This window comes from Lissotriton vulgaris, chromosome 8 (assembly GCF_964263255.1).
Source record: "Lissotriton vulgaris chromosome 8, aLisVul1.2, whole genome shotgun sequence".
NCBI classification, from domain to species: domain Eukaryota; kingdom Metazoa; phylum Chordata; class Amphibia; order Caudata; family Salamandridae; genus Lissotriton; species Lissotriton vulgaris.
In genome coordinates this window covers 333,294,185-333,308,824 of record NC_141696.1, presented here as the reverse complement: position 1 = coordinate 333,308,824, position 14,640 = coordinate 333,294,185, and the positions used below count along the sequence as shown (strand labels likewise).

Here is a 14,640-nt window from a genome sequence, read left to right as displayed (position 1 = left end):
AGAGGTATCTTAGTACTAGAAAAAAATTGCCCTTTCTCTGTTAAGTATAGTTAGAACGTTACTACTTTGAATTTATGCAGGCTGGAGACTATGCAAATATCTAAGGTTTGAGTGACTGATTAAACAAGCATTCGCAAACCCAAAATAGATGGTGTTTCACAAAAGTGCAGTATCTAAAGTTGTTTCTAGATGCAATTGAGTCTGATCAAAGCTTTTGAAATGTCTTTCACAAAGATGTAGTAATGCTAGACCCTGCTACTGACACCTCTAGGGTTACATTCAAATAATTGAACGTTGTTTCACAAATCTGCAGTCTTAAAGTAGTACTAATTGCCCCCCAAAAGTCAGGTAGAGGCACCGGAAAGGTATTTCACGAAGCTCCATTATTGCAGGCTGTTGCAAGATGTCGTGCCTTCAACATATAATTTTGCATTTTTGCATTTGCTACTCTATTGACTTGTGGTTAATTTCTACAGGCTACATAAACATCCCAATGCTGGCTTCAGATGTTGGTCGTCATTTTTGCATCTTTCAGTGAAAGTCTTGTATGTGAAGACCCCTGGATGTGCATTGCTATTACCAGTCACTGGTAAAAAGGAAGCCCATTCAGCACGACCCACCCTTCTGGATTATTTGTTGGGTCAATGTGCGCAGGTGCTCAAAGAACGTTTTATGACTCGCAGTGAAGTGAGCCAATGGCTGGAGTGGGTTGACCCGTTGCTCCATGCTGTATCCTGTGGGGGAGTTAGTGGGGTGGATGCAAAATATTAATGACGTATATATTTCTTATGATATTTCTGGAACACACGAGCCTAGAAAAACTACTAAAGCAGTTTCGAGGCCAGACCTAAAAAGCACCAGATTGTGAATTTGTGATGGCATGTTTAATTTACAGGAAAACATCCGATCATGATGAAGAATGCAAAACTAACTCGTACCAGTATTGGTCTCTGGTCACCGTTTTATCGTAAAAGAGCTTTTTCCAGTATGTATGTATCTCAAAAATGATTCAGGTTTCCCCTTCGCGCAGAAAGGAATGTCTAAATTACCCTGGGAACAGAGTATACAAACAATAGCCGCAGGCTCATAACCAAACCGTAGTCGAGGTCAAATAACGAGGTATCACAGATAGTAAGGCACATCAGTCATCAAAGAAAATGTAAAACGTACCTCATAGGAGAATGAGAATACAGTGCTGAAGGTTCTATCTACACATTCTGAAAACAGCAATAATCCCAAAAAAAAAATGTAATTGCCTTGGAATGCTGAGATTTGCTCGGCCAAACAATATTTAGAATTAGGGTATCGGCTAATTATAATTCATACTGAGTTCAGTGACAATGCAGAGCATGAAGAAGATGTGGACAGTTTAAGTGTAGGACTGCGTGTGTTGGCTGAAGCTTAAGGTGCTACTATCACTTTTACCCAGGTGCTTTTGGGTAATAACTGTAGTTAATTGCCCTCTCCCCTCATTATTAATCAGGACTTGCCCTGAAACAATACAAATAATATTGCATAAAAAGCATCAATTAACAATGGTGACAAATGCATTCTGTAACACATTTACTCTGTCATGTTTCTTTCAGATATTCATTGGAAATGAGAACAGCCAAGGACACGTCAAGAACCGATTCCACCCCCCTATAATTTCCCGGTTCATCCGAGTCATTCCCAAAACATGGAACCAAAGCATTGCACTTAGATTGGAACTCATGGGCTGCGATGTCTAATAGGGCCTTACATCCCTATATCTACTGACTTCTTGAAGACCTTCAGGGACATGTATCACAGCTCCACTTTTCTCATACATCCATAACATGCAACAAGGCCCCAGGGTTACCGTGACAAATGGATGCAGGAGCTCTCGGCTGCACCTGCCATCCACCTGTGTTATGAGTAATCAACATGAGGGTGATTATCACCCTAGCCTGACCTTTCAGCAAACAGCACTAGGACTGGTGGCCGCCATCTTAGTGCAGCTGGCAGACCTAACTCAGACTCACCCCCAAGATCTACAGTTACCAACAACGTCAGCAGTTCTTCGCTGTTCCAACATGGAAAATGTATTCGAACCTCAACATTGATAGTAACAGAACTTGAAAAGGAAACTGTTTTAATCAGTTAATGGCTGTGTATTTTTTTTATCTGGAAAATACATTTGGGAAGATTGAAAAAAGCAGCACTGTGCGCAAAGAATACCAGAAATCTAGTGTCTTTTTGTGAAACTTTAGAGACTTCGTCAACATTGCACCACTTAATAGGATTGTTTTAATCCAAAATGTTGATAAGATAATGTTGTTAATTTCATTAATGCCTAAGAGCCTGATTTAGAGCTTGGCAGGTGAGTGTATTCGGTCACAAATGTAACCGACAGCCCTCCCGCCTTATTCTAAGATCATTACATCATAATGCTGCACTTGTAGTAAGGTGGGCGGGCTATCCGTCACATTTGTGACGGAACATCCGAATGCCTAGATCTAATTCAGGCTTTGTTTTCCTTTAGTGCAAGTTACCTCATTTACCATCTTTCCATTTCCTATTTAAGAGTTACATTTGCAATCTGACTCGAATGTCATTTTAACTACGCTGTAAACCCTGTCTTGGCCTGCGTTGCTTTTTCTCCACATTCTTAAACAACGTAACGCACTTTTGTTATTTAACTACACTAAACTCTGCTGCACCACAGGTCCGGCCAGACACAGCAGGGGATGGCTCCTGGTCACAGATTCCCAGCCGGAAGTGACGCACCAGACACCAGAACGTCAAACATCTGGACAGGCACGAGCCACACGACGTCCTCTTCGCTCAGGTGACTTCGCTCCTGGAAGTTCCAGATCAGGGGGGGGCAGAAAAAGATTTGGGGGGGCTAATTCTTCCAGCCGTAACCAGAGCAGCTGTAAAAAGGGATGAAAACACAACAAAAGCCTACACGGTCTTTTAAAGACCTGTGAAGTACATGAGTACGGCTGCAATTACAGCACCAGCACGCGAAGCTGTCTCTGCCCGGGCTGACAGAAACGAGGGGGGGGGGGGGGCTGAAGCCCGGTGAGCCCAATGGGTGTTGCGCCCCTGCTCTCAGCATGAGAGATGTGCAAGGATTGGAGGGAGTTGCCTCTCGCATCACTCCTAAGAGCACTGGAGGCCAGTGCTTTCTCTAACCACGGGTTAGAGAAGTTTAAAATGCGCATGTCAGGCTTGTCGTAGCAAGACGACCGCCCAAAGAGACATGCGCACTTTCAACATATGTGCACAGCTCCCTGCTGCCGCTCAGCAGCACTGGCCTGCCCTGTCTTGACACTCGGATCAGGATGGATTGCTTCAAAATAAAATGGTAATAAATAAACATTATTGCCACTTTATTTTTTAGCTGCTCTGGGGCATTTTTTTAGGTGGGGGCGGCGATCCTCCACTCTCATGGATGAGCCGCTCCTGAGAGGCAAGGGAAATCTGGTTCAGTCACTTGCAATACAGCCAAAGGCATGACAGAAGTTAAAAGTCACTTGAGATAAAATGACTGCATCACCTGGGGTTCGAATATATGGAATTATTCTTTGTAAAACTGAAAAGTATACAGTATACATTTTGCTATAGTATTTTTTGCACATTTGATAGATATTGGCCTCAAATATTTCCTTCAATAGATAACTTGCAATATATAAATGTTACATGGACTAAGTCCTGAATTTGTTTCATGTGAAAACAGAGACTGCAGAAATATCTGCAAAACGGCGCAAACGCAGCATGTTAATATTCATTTTCTAAAGATTCCTGATTATGAAATTGATAAATTATTCTAATATGACTCACCATGTCTCACCGGAGCACCTTCAACTAGTGAGAGGAATCTATTATTTCTGATCAGGGAATTTCCATCTATTTTGACATACTTTTGTCTTACTCATTTCCACCTTTCCACCTTGCCATAATGCGTTTTTTTAATGTGGATGACGAGCTGTAGATCTTCCTGAGATGATGCGGAATCGTGTACATATCAGTTTCTGGGCCAATTTATAAATTACAATACGTTTTACTTTATAGAAAAGCCACTGAAAAGAGGGTGACGGAAATGTTAATATTTTTTTTATTTCAACATGTTTTATTACATTTTTATACAAGAACACATTACCAATTCTGTTACAGGGTTTGCATCGATTCGCCACTCGCTTTTAGCCTATATAATTCTATGCATTCCCTACCTGTCAATACTTTTTATGTTCAAGGCAGAACGTTTTATATACTGGTGTGCTATAGGTTTTTATGTGGGACTTTCTTCATGTTAAAAATAGTACATCTTCATTATTGTATTGTTTTACTTGTATTCTGTTAAAACTTAATAAAAATCTATTAAACTGAAAAAAATAGTATAATGACAAAACATGTGCATAACGGTTCTAAATGCAATATACTTCCTGTACTTATGTATTATTGAGCTCTGTGTGATATTTGTCTCCAATTGTACCTGCTTAATGGATGTAAAAACATTTTGTCGAACAAGACACCAAATGCAATGTATTCACAGTGTGCTAACGTAGTGTTTTATGCTCATCATATGAAATGGAAAAGCAATGACAAATACTGGAAGGATGATTTCCGGTGCTGACATTCGATTGTACATGATGGACGTTTGACAAGGATTACAAATAAAGGACGGGGTTAAAGCATGTACAATCATTGTAAAGCCCGGCCATGAAGTTGGAGATGCAACATATAAATAAAGTGTTTTTTTTATAACTAAGTACGACCCACAATAATTACATTAATTCATGGAGCAAAGTCTGTCGATTAACTGTGTTGTAGGAGGTGAGGCAGGTCAAGGCCACTGTCAGTAAAATTATGGGGTCTAAATGGTTTTAACAAGAACCTGGGTACTTAGATGTAGTAATAGGGCTGTCTAGAAATGCCAGACTTCACAAATGTCAAGTTAAAAAATGTAAACGATATTTGGCGTATTCAAATTGTATTTACAATTAAGCAGCTCAATACTTGGGACACCGTTTACCTGTGGCTGCCATCTTTGCAGAAGTTTTACCCCCAAAATGGCTCCCACGTACATGGAGCGGGCTGACAGGTCTGTCTTAGCAGAACTTCCATCATTTATTCTATTCTGGGAGAACTCCAATGTTAGTGTCATCCTCGGGAATAACATTACCAATGCCCCTTTTGTGGTAGGTTTCTCCCAGCATGGGGGGTCATTTTAGGATTTTTTAAATGTTTGGAATCCTCTGGTAGTTCTGGACAGAAATAAACATTGGCAGGGCTGTCCTAAATTGGACAATGCTTTTGACCTAATATCCATCAGCATTAGGACTGTGGCATGAGGGTTCCCAATGGGAGCTTTAGGTATAGCTCTGTCATCAGGAACTCTGTTTTACCCTGCACTCTAAATGAGGCAGTTGAACAAAGAGGACTATAGACAGGACACTACAATTTTTTGGGGTGGATGTCCCATATGATCCCTCTTTATATGAAATACTTAGGACCTGATTTCGATGTCAGTTGGACTGCCACCGACACGGCATCTGTGGCAGTCCGACCGACCGAGAGCCCTTCGGCCCGACCTCCGGATTACAATGCTTGCAGTCGGACCACATACTGTCGGAGGGAAGACCGCCACCTCTGCCAGGACCTCAGATCCTAACGGGCGGCAGTCAGAATCATAGTCCCGATAAGAGGTGCTGAGCCAAGCACTGCCATCGGGATTATCATGCCTCTTTCTGACAGCCCTTTCTTGTCAGATGGACCGCCATGATAAGGCTGTCGGAAACAGGTTTTGGGGGCTCCAAACAGGGCCCCTGTCCCTCGTGGGCCCCAACACAACTCCATGCACCATGTGCCATACACCACATTGTGCATGCAGGTGCACCATACCACAGCAGCTTGTGCTGGGGCCGTTTTCAATGGACCCAGCACAAATTGCCATGGTACGGAGCAGTTTCCAACTGCCATCACGGAAATCACATCGTAATGCGGCGGTCGGACGGCCGACTGCCTGTCGGGCAGTCTCCTGACCACCATGATAGTGGTCTGCGGTCCGACCGCACAGCATCGTACTGATGTCCTTAGTTTTAATTTGCTAAATGGACAGTTTTTTATAATATACAAGAGTCACAAAGGTAGATTGCCGCTTCTTGGAAGACTTCCTTAATATGGCAGAAAGAATGCCACTATAATTCCTAATTAAATAGAGTAGTGATGTGATTGCAGACTAACAATTGCCCTCCAGTATAGAGTAAAAGGATGCACAATAGATAAGAGCACAACTAAACATTTAGCTGTGTGTTTGTGTCAACATTCCACCCCTAATTAATTAAGAAGGGTCGATGGGCATAAAATGGAGAGCTCTGAATTTTAACACTCAATCAAAATGATTCGGAAAACCTGCACCTCCAGGCCCTTCTGATTCTCAGTATTTGTAGATTTATCCAAATAATATCATTATTGCGGAAAGCAGAATGTAGATAATCAGGAAATAAGCAATGATCCAAATTCATAATAATGAGCATTTAAGATATTAAACAAGTACATCACTTCTAATAAACAATAGAACATAGGCTTGAATAACAAAAGGATCACAAATATCTAGCTCATAATACACGTCAATGTGCAACCTGCATATGCTGCTCGTAAACTTTCTTGGACATCTCTCAAACATGAACTTATCCACAAATAAAACAAAACCAACCAAATTGAGTGGTACATCTTGAATATTAGGTCTTGGCTAGGTACATTATTCTGTTACACCAGCGCATTCATGATCAATATAATTTACCCCATCTGTAATTGTTTCTCAGAATCACTGAGTTGCAATCTTTGGACATCTTCACTACTCTCTGAGTGTAATATTCCAGGTGAGAAACTACTGTCTTGCAATACTGTAACTTTGTGGAAGAAACTCTATGCCCATTATTAGTCAAATTATTCCATAATGCAATAATGTCCAACTTTTAGCCCTGTTTGGTGTTTGTACCAATCATCAACTTATCTATCTGTTGCTTCACAACTGACTCGCAAAATACCTTTAACCCTTTCCATGCTCATGACGAGCTCAGCTCGTCATGAGGCACAGTGGAGCTGTGCTGATGACGAGCTGAGCTCGTCATGAAACGATGTAAATCTGAAGTCTTCAGCACCGGAGGGGAAAATGTGCAGCAGCGATGTGGTTAAGGATTCCAAATCCATTTTGAAATATTTGGAAGAACATTTAAAGAGATGATATATACCCCTGTGGGATCCTCGACCAAACATTGAGTTTACCTCTGAATGTGAAAGACAAACATTATTGGTTATCCTCATGAAGAGGAATTGTGAAAAATGTGGAACACAAATCAATCACTTTGAACCACTCTGCATTTGCTGGAATTTATGAATCAAATCACTGCTGGATTCACTTCTACAGGACAACATAAAACTAGTATCTCATTGATGAATCTTAAATCTTAAATTATTCTCTATTTTCCATAAGACTTCCTTAAACCCATTATAGGTAAATTACATGGGCTCCCCATAACTTCCTTAGAATGCCTTGTTCTACCATCCTTTCAATCACAGATGCAATCCCTTTCTCAGTTTCACGAGAAAGTCTATGTTGGGAAATGCATGGAAACCCAACAGTTGTCGATTTTGGAAAAGGGGGTGGTGATGGACAGAGTTTCTGAATGATGCAGAATACTCTTACCCAGTCAAGAGATCAGGGCTTGATCCATCACCGTTTTTTAGCTCACTGCACCATCCCAGCTCAGAACCTGGCTATATGCAAATTAGTCTGTTCCTGTCCCAGTGCATGATGGGAACAGAAATGTCAGAAACCGGTCCCCGGTAGCTTGTCTCCTTTCTGGTGAAGAATTGGCTTGGTAGTTTGGTCTGCCCTGTTCCCATCATTTCCAAAATCAACCCAACAGTTGTCTTCATAGAAATGTGTATTGGCTCTGCCTTTTTATTAAGCCCAACTTTTTTCAGTATAATCTTAAATCCACTTTTTCACTGTGCATCTTAAATCTAGTTAGAACTTAGAATATACTATTTCTCAATTCTTGTGATATCATATTGAAGTCAAAATCAGGATATTTTGTTTGAATGTAAACACCATCCTGTGTACACTGAAAAACAAAATTACATTTACGCAATAGGTCATGACCCAACTGGTTTACTAGACTGGTTTCACTAGTCATCAATGTATGATATTTTATGGCTTGCACCCATTTTTACTGAAACATTTGCTGCCTACTTGTAGCCACATGTTTATTTGAAGTGCATACTACTTGTAGTTCTTTTACTGAAAAGGGTAGGTTAGAAACTTCCACCAGACTAACAGTGGATCCGGTGGCATCAGTATTCAGCAAAAATAATACGGGATGACCATTAACATCTCCTTCTACAAATGGGCCATTCCTGTCTACCCCTAAGTCTGCACCAAACATATAGTCCTCCTTCCCTCGTAGGCACCATCATTGTGCCTGACTTAGTCCTTGTGAAACTTTGAGGGTAGTTGCAAATTGTGGAAATACATTACTATTCACTGATTGTCTCACTTCAGGATGATCTGCAATTTGTTGAAACTGAAACCTCTGTGAAAACTCTACTGTACTATTTATGCATAGTGCTTTAGAACTACACTGAATCGAAATTTGCCTAGCTTACGTAACGGTAAGTTTCAATTCTATTAAGGACACGGAGGCGAGGATTATGCTATATCTTCCTTCGCTTTATTAACATAAAGACTCCACAGCAGCTTAGGAAAAGATATAATAAGAACAAAAAATGCTTTAAACATAAAGCATTGACGTAATGTTCAACAAATCAAACAACAACTCCCAAGAGTCTCTTTGCATAACAATAGTCCATAGTCCTTCCACTCTGTCCATCATCACTATATAACCGGACTTCTCATCATCTTCCTCCTCTTTCTTCGCGCAGATCACTCTTGAGCCTCATTGGTCCTGTTTAGCACCGTCGTTGCCTGTCGAAAAAGGAACAGCATCAGCGAGGTGGTCCAGGAATGCGACAACAAGGCGAGGAGCATTCAGTGATTAACACAGTACCGACAATGTAAAGGAAAACGCTTTACTTACTGCCATACGGGTGGGTAGAGACACCACTGTAGCCTGGGTGGGATAATCCTCGCCTCCGTGTCCTTAATAGAATTGAAACTTACCGTTACGTAAGCTAGGCAAATTTCGATTCTATGTCAGGACCGGAGGCTTCAGATTATGCTAGTTCAAAGCTTACTTACCACCAACTGGGCCAAATCCACCACCGGCTTAAAATAAAACCTCTTGAAGGTGGAATCCGAGGACCAATCCGCCGCTCGCATTAGGTCCTCCAGACGAGCACCCACCGAGAATGCCTTAGAGGCCATGGCCCCCCTGGCGGAGTGTGCTCCAAAGAGAGAAGTATTGATGCCTGCTTCTTGCATGACCCACCGCACCCACCGAGCAATAGTGGGGGAGGAGACAGCTTTGTGTGGCTTCCGCAGGGCAATCAACAACTGACGCTCGCCCGGAGGGCGCAGATCCAAGGTCAGGTCCTCATATGCTTTGAGGCATTGCACGACACACAACTTAGGAGTGTCAAGAAAAGCTGGATATGAAATGGAACGCGACGACGTTTTCGTGCGTCGGCCTACTGTAAAAGTAACCCCATCCGGGGAAAAGATGCGTGCAGAGACATCCAGCGCGCGCACGTCAGAGACGCGCCTACAAGAAACCAAACATAACAACATGGCTAACTTCGCCGACAGCTCTTTAAGAGACAGATAGGAATTGGCCGGCCACGACAGAAACAAATTCAGAACCAAATTGACGTCCCAAAGGACGGAGTACCTGGGTTCCGGAGGCAGCGCGAGGCGGATAGCTCGCAGAAGCCGGCACACAAAAGGATGTTCCCCTACTGGATGGCCATCGATGTTGTCATGGCCAGCCGAAATCGCCGATCGAATAGCATTGATCGTCCTATACTCTAGGCCCTTGTCGGCCAAATGCGCCAGGAAATTCAGCACGGGAACGAGGCCTGCGACCAAGGGATCCAGATCCCTTCGTAAACACCAATGCATCCACTTAAGCCAAGCGGATCTGTAACGCTTCATCGTACTTTCGGCCCATGCTTTGGAGAGCAAGTGCTCAACCGACCCCGAAAGGCCCGGGAGCGACCAGCGTCTCCTGAGAGCCTCCACGCCACGAGGCGGAGAGAGTTCTGCATGACGAGAGGATGCGGTTCCTGATCCGGATTTGTCAGGAGCAGAGGAAACAGGGGGAGTAGGATTGGAAAATCCCAAGAAAGTTCCAGAAGAACCGGAAACCATACTTGAGACCTCCAGAGCGGCGTAACCAACACCAGCTCCGCACCCTGGCGGCGTATTTGAGCCGCTGTTCGCATGATCATGGAGAACGGGGGAAACGCAAACGACTGTTCCCGACTCCAATCCTGTAAGAACGCGTCCGTGGCCTCCGCTAGAGGGTCCGGCCTCCAGCTGTAAAACCGCGGCAGCTGGTGGTCGAGACGGGACGCAAAGAGGTCCACCGAGAAGGGGCCCCAGAGGGAGTGTAGCCACCGGAAGACTTCCGGATGCAGTTTCCACTGGCTGGCGTCCCTGAGATGTCGAGAGTGCCAGTCCGCCACCTGATTGCACTGGCCCGGCAGATACTCCGCCGTCACCGCAATGTGACGAGACAGGCAATAATCCCAGAAGTCCTTCGCCAAGTCCGCCAAGGCGCGGGACCGAGGACCTCCCAGATGGTTCACATAGCGAACCGCCGAAATATTGTCCATCCGTAACAGGACACAAGCTTTGACCGAATCTTTGGTCCAACAACGAACTGCGAAGGAGCCCGCCAGGAGCTCCAAACAATTGATATGCAAATGTTGTTCTTCTGAAGACCAGGCGCCGCCGGTGGAAAAATCCCCGCACCGGGCGCCCCAGCCGGACCTGCTGGCGTCGGACTCTATGATCAGGTCCGGAGCCGAACCGAAGATCGCCCGACCATTCCATGCCTCCATGTGAGACAGCCACCATGACATTTCCTCCTTCACTTCGTCCGTGAGGGGAACCCACTGATCGTAACTCATCCCACGGCGCAGATGTTGCGCCTTCAGGCGTTGGAGAGCCCTGTAGTGCAGTGGGCCTGGGAAAAACGCTTGGATGGAGGACGAGAGAAGACCCACCACCTTGGCGATATGGCGCAGGGACGTACGATCCCTCGCGATCGTCTGCCGAAGCAGGTGTCGTATCTTTGCGACCTTCCGACCCGGCAGGCTTAAGACCGCCTGTACCGAGTCCGCCACGAAACCTAAAAAGGTGATCTGCTGAGTGGGAACCAAAACCGACTTGGAGCCGTTGATGACAAACCCCAGTCTCTGGAGCAAGCCGACAGCTTGACGCAGCTGCCCCGCCAGTACCTCTGGGCACTGCCCCATGAGGAGGATGTCGTCCAAGTATACTAGCATACGGACCCCTTGACTTCTGAGAAACTCCACTTCCGGGTGGAGGACCTTCGTGAAGCACCACGGGGCCGAAGAAAGACCGAACGGCAGAGCGGTGAATTCGAACACCCTGTCGTCCCACAGGAATTGTAGGAAACGACGATGAGGGGGGTGGATGGGGACGACCAAATAGGCGTCCTTGAGATCCAGTCTCACCATCCAATCCCGAGGGAGGATCACGTCTCGCAGGAGGTGGATCCCCTCCATCTTGAAGTGATGGTAGACCAACCACCCATTGAACTCTTTGAGATTGATCACAGGTCTTTTGCCCCCATCCGTCTTGTCCACTAAAAAGACGTTGCTGAGGAACCCATGCGGGTGGCGCGTTGATAGACGGATGGCTCCCTTGCGCAGCAAGTCCGAGATCTCCCCGTCTATCAATTGCGCGTCTGACTCTGAAAAAACCATCGGGCGCGGGGGCCTCGCTTGAGTGGGCTGGTCGTAAAACTCGATATGGAAACCTCGTAGAGTCTGCAAAACCCAAGCGTCGGCAGTGAGCAATTCCCACTCCTCGTAAAAGCTTGCCAGCCGCCCCCCAATTGGAACCTGATCCAAACAAAGTACACTTACCGGGGGCATTTCTTTGTCCGGCGTTCTTCTTGAACCCTCTGCCGCCGAAGCGCTGTCCCCTGGTGGGGTAGAAGTTGGTATAGTTGGCAGAGGTCTGGTATTGACCTCTTCCGGAGCCTTGTCCTTTGTTGTTGGTCTGTTGACCATGGCCGATCGCGCGGCCCCTACCGCGACCAGCCCCTCCAGAGAAACGCTGGTGGAACACCCTCTTGATGCTAGACTGGGCCTTATCCAGCGACGTGAACGTATTCACAAACTTGCCCAGCTCCCTGATGAAGGGCTCGCCGAAGAGGCCACCCTGGGCCACAGCACCCGCCTCCGACGAGGCCAGGTCCCCCAACTTCGGGTCCAGCTTGATTAGGAGCGAACGCCGCCTCTCAGTTGACAGGGCACAGTTGGCGTTGCCCAAGAACACAATCACCCTCTGGGCCCAATTCGAGAGCACCTCCGGTGAAATGGCGGTGCCATTCGCTCTAGCCTCCTCCGCCATGTCGAGGATCTTCGTGGCGGGCCCGACCGCGTCTAACAATTTGTCCTGGCAGGCCCGCCAGGACCGGTCAATCCCCTTCCTGGGGTCCTTCATAAACTTCGCCAGGAAGGTGGCCATCTTGGGGTCCAATTCTGGGGTCATGGCCACTTTCCCTTCCAAAGTTGGCCGAGGGCACTCCCCACGTAGGCAACCCCTCGCTTCCTTTTCCAGGGGCTTGCGCAGCCTGCCCGCGACAAATTTCGCCACCGTCTCCCCCGGTGCCCAGGCTGCGGACCGGGGGTGGACTATCTCGTCCGGGTCTAGCATGCCCGACTCATCCCGGGGCATCTCCTTGGCAGAGGGCGCCGGAAGCCAAGATCGGGTCGACTCCCCGTCGTCATCCGTGTCCGGAGAGTCATAGATTGGGGAGGCGGGGGCCGTAGACACGTCCCCTGAAGCACTAGGATCCACCAAGGGTGTAGGGGGCACCGCTGTCGCCTTAGCCAGGAAGGCGTCACGAAGACGCTCAAAAGCGCCCCTGTCCACACCTTGGGCCTCCAATGACGGCCCCTCCTTACAAGGCCTCTTCGGGGCGGGTGGCAACCCGCCGGATGTCCCCGGGAGCTCGGGGGACGGAGGCACATGCGCCGCTGCCAGCTTCGCGCACTCTTCCACGATGCGGGCGGAAAGGCGGTCTTCCATGGGGCCTACCACCTCCGTCACGCAGCGGTAGATGGAATTGTCCACCGCCTGGTAGAACTCGTCGTCCTGCAGATAGGGGCAGGGTTCCTCCTCGTATTCCCCTTCCATCTCGGAACCAAGGGAAAATGTGGGGCACCCAAGAGGGCGGCAACCGAGAAAGTTCTCGAATGTGGGCAGGCCAAGCGGCTGCGATCACGTTTTGGGCCAACTGACATGGCAGGTGGGCTGCACCAACCCCCAAGCGCGCAGACCCTCCTCGCCGGGACCGGGTCTTCGCACCCCTCAAGCGCGCTAGGCCACACTTTAGATAAAGAGGTGCACAAAGGACACCCGAAGGTGATTCACGCGGTCCGAGCCGCCATACAGACCCCAACGGGGCGTCAAGAGTAGGAAAATTACAGACCCGGGGCACCAGGTGTCAGAGGGGTACGCGAGGGCTGGCTCCTGCGCAAGCAGACTCCACGGCGCGGCTCCTGGCACTGCGGAGGCGCGCCGAAGGGTCGGCGAGACGACAGGCCGCCCCCTGGCGGTCTATGTACACACCGCACACAAGTGGGAAATAAAGTCGCGTAGGAATGAAGAACGTTCCCGCAACTGGGGACTCTGTAAGGGAATAAACCATGCAATGAGTCCCCCCAACGATCGTACACAATACAATCAATCACATTGAAAAAGGGAAAAATATAGGAAAAGCACTTATCTGGCTGCGGGAGCAGCGAAGAAAGAGGAGGAAGATGATGAGAAGTCCGGTTATATAGTGATGATGGACAGAGTGGAAGGACTATGGACTATTGTTATGCAAAGAGACTCTTGGGAGTTGTTGTTTGATTTGTTGAACATTACGTCAATGCTTTATGTTTAAAGCATTTTTTGTTCTTATTATATCTTTTCCTAAGCTGCTGTGGAGTCTTTATGTTAATAAAGCGAAGGAAGATATAGCATAATCTGAAGCCTCCGGTCCTGACATAGAATTCTGCACATTTTGTACTAAAGCAGATGAGGCTGGGACCAGTGGTGGCTGGTGACATTTGAAAGTGGCGAGGCGTAAAAGTTGGGAATTACTTTTTTGTAGTGATTTAGTTATGTTCTCAGGACATTATTTACATATATATTTCCCTTTGCGCTTGACTTTGAGGAAATGCTGACAGACTTTCCAAAATGCTGACAGAAACAAACCAAGAGATCGTAGCGTTCATTGTACTTTGCTTATATTATATTATTTATTTCTGAAGCATTCCCTTTCAAAGCAGGCATAATCACTGTAGCATTAACAAACACTGCATAATACATCAGGCAACTTTACATGACAAGTGACATCATACTACTGCCTGGCGTCTGTTCTTGCTTGAAGTGTGGCTTGCACAAAAGAAAAAATGTCTGTGTGAACTTGTTCCTTGAGCTGCTATTCTGTCACCTCTGTAATT

The 14,640-nt window shown here is 46.6% G+C and overlaps 1 protein-coding gene across 3 annotated transcripts in view; it reads left to right on the top strand.

The window, feature by feature from the left end:
- The window catches only part of F5 (coagulation factor V), a 786,312-nt gene extending 781,577 nt beyond the window's left edge, over positions 1–4,735 (top strand). Inside the window, exons 25-26 of one of the 3 annotated variants that reach the window (XR_015299279.1) lie at positions 1,587–2,987; positions 3,086–4,735. Coding sequence is in view for 2 of the 3 variants with exons in the window: in XM_086934096.1 (XP_086790222.1) it covers positions 1,587–1,730 (144 nt within the window). In the remaining variant the exon portion in view is untranslated. Of the gene's footprint in view, positions 1–1,586 lie in introns of all 3 variants that reach the window. The other 2 variants (XM_086934096.1, XM_086934094.1) reach the window with 2 other exon arrangements.
- The last annotated feature ends 9,905 nt before the right edge of the window (positions 4,736–14,640 follow it).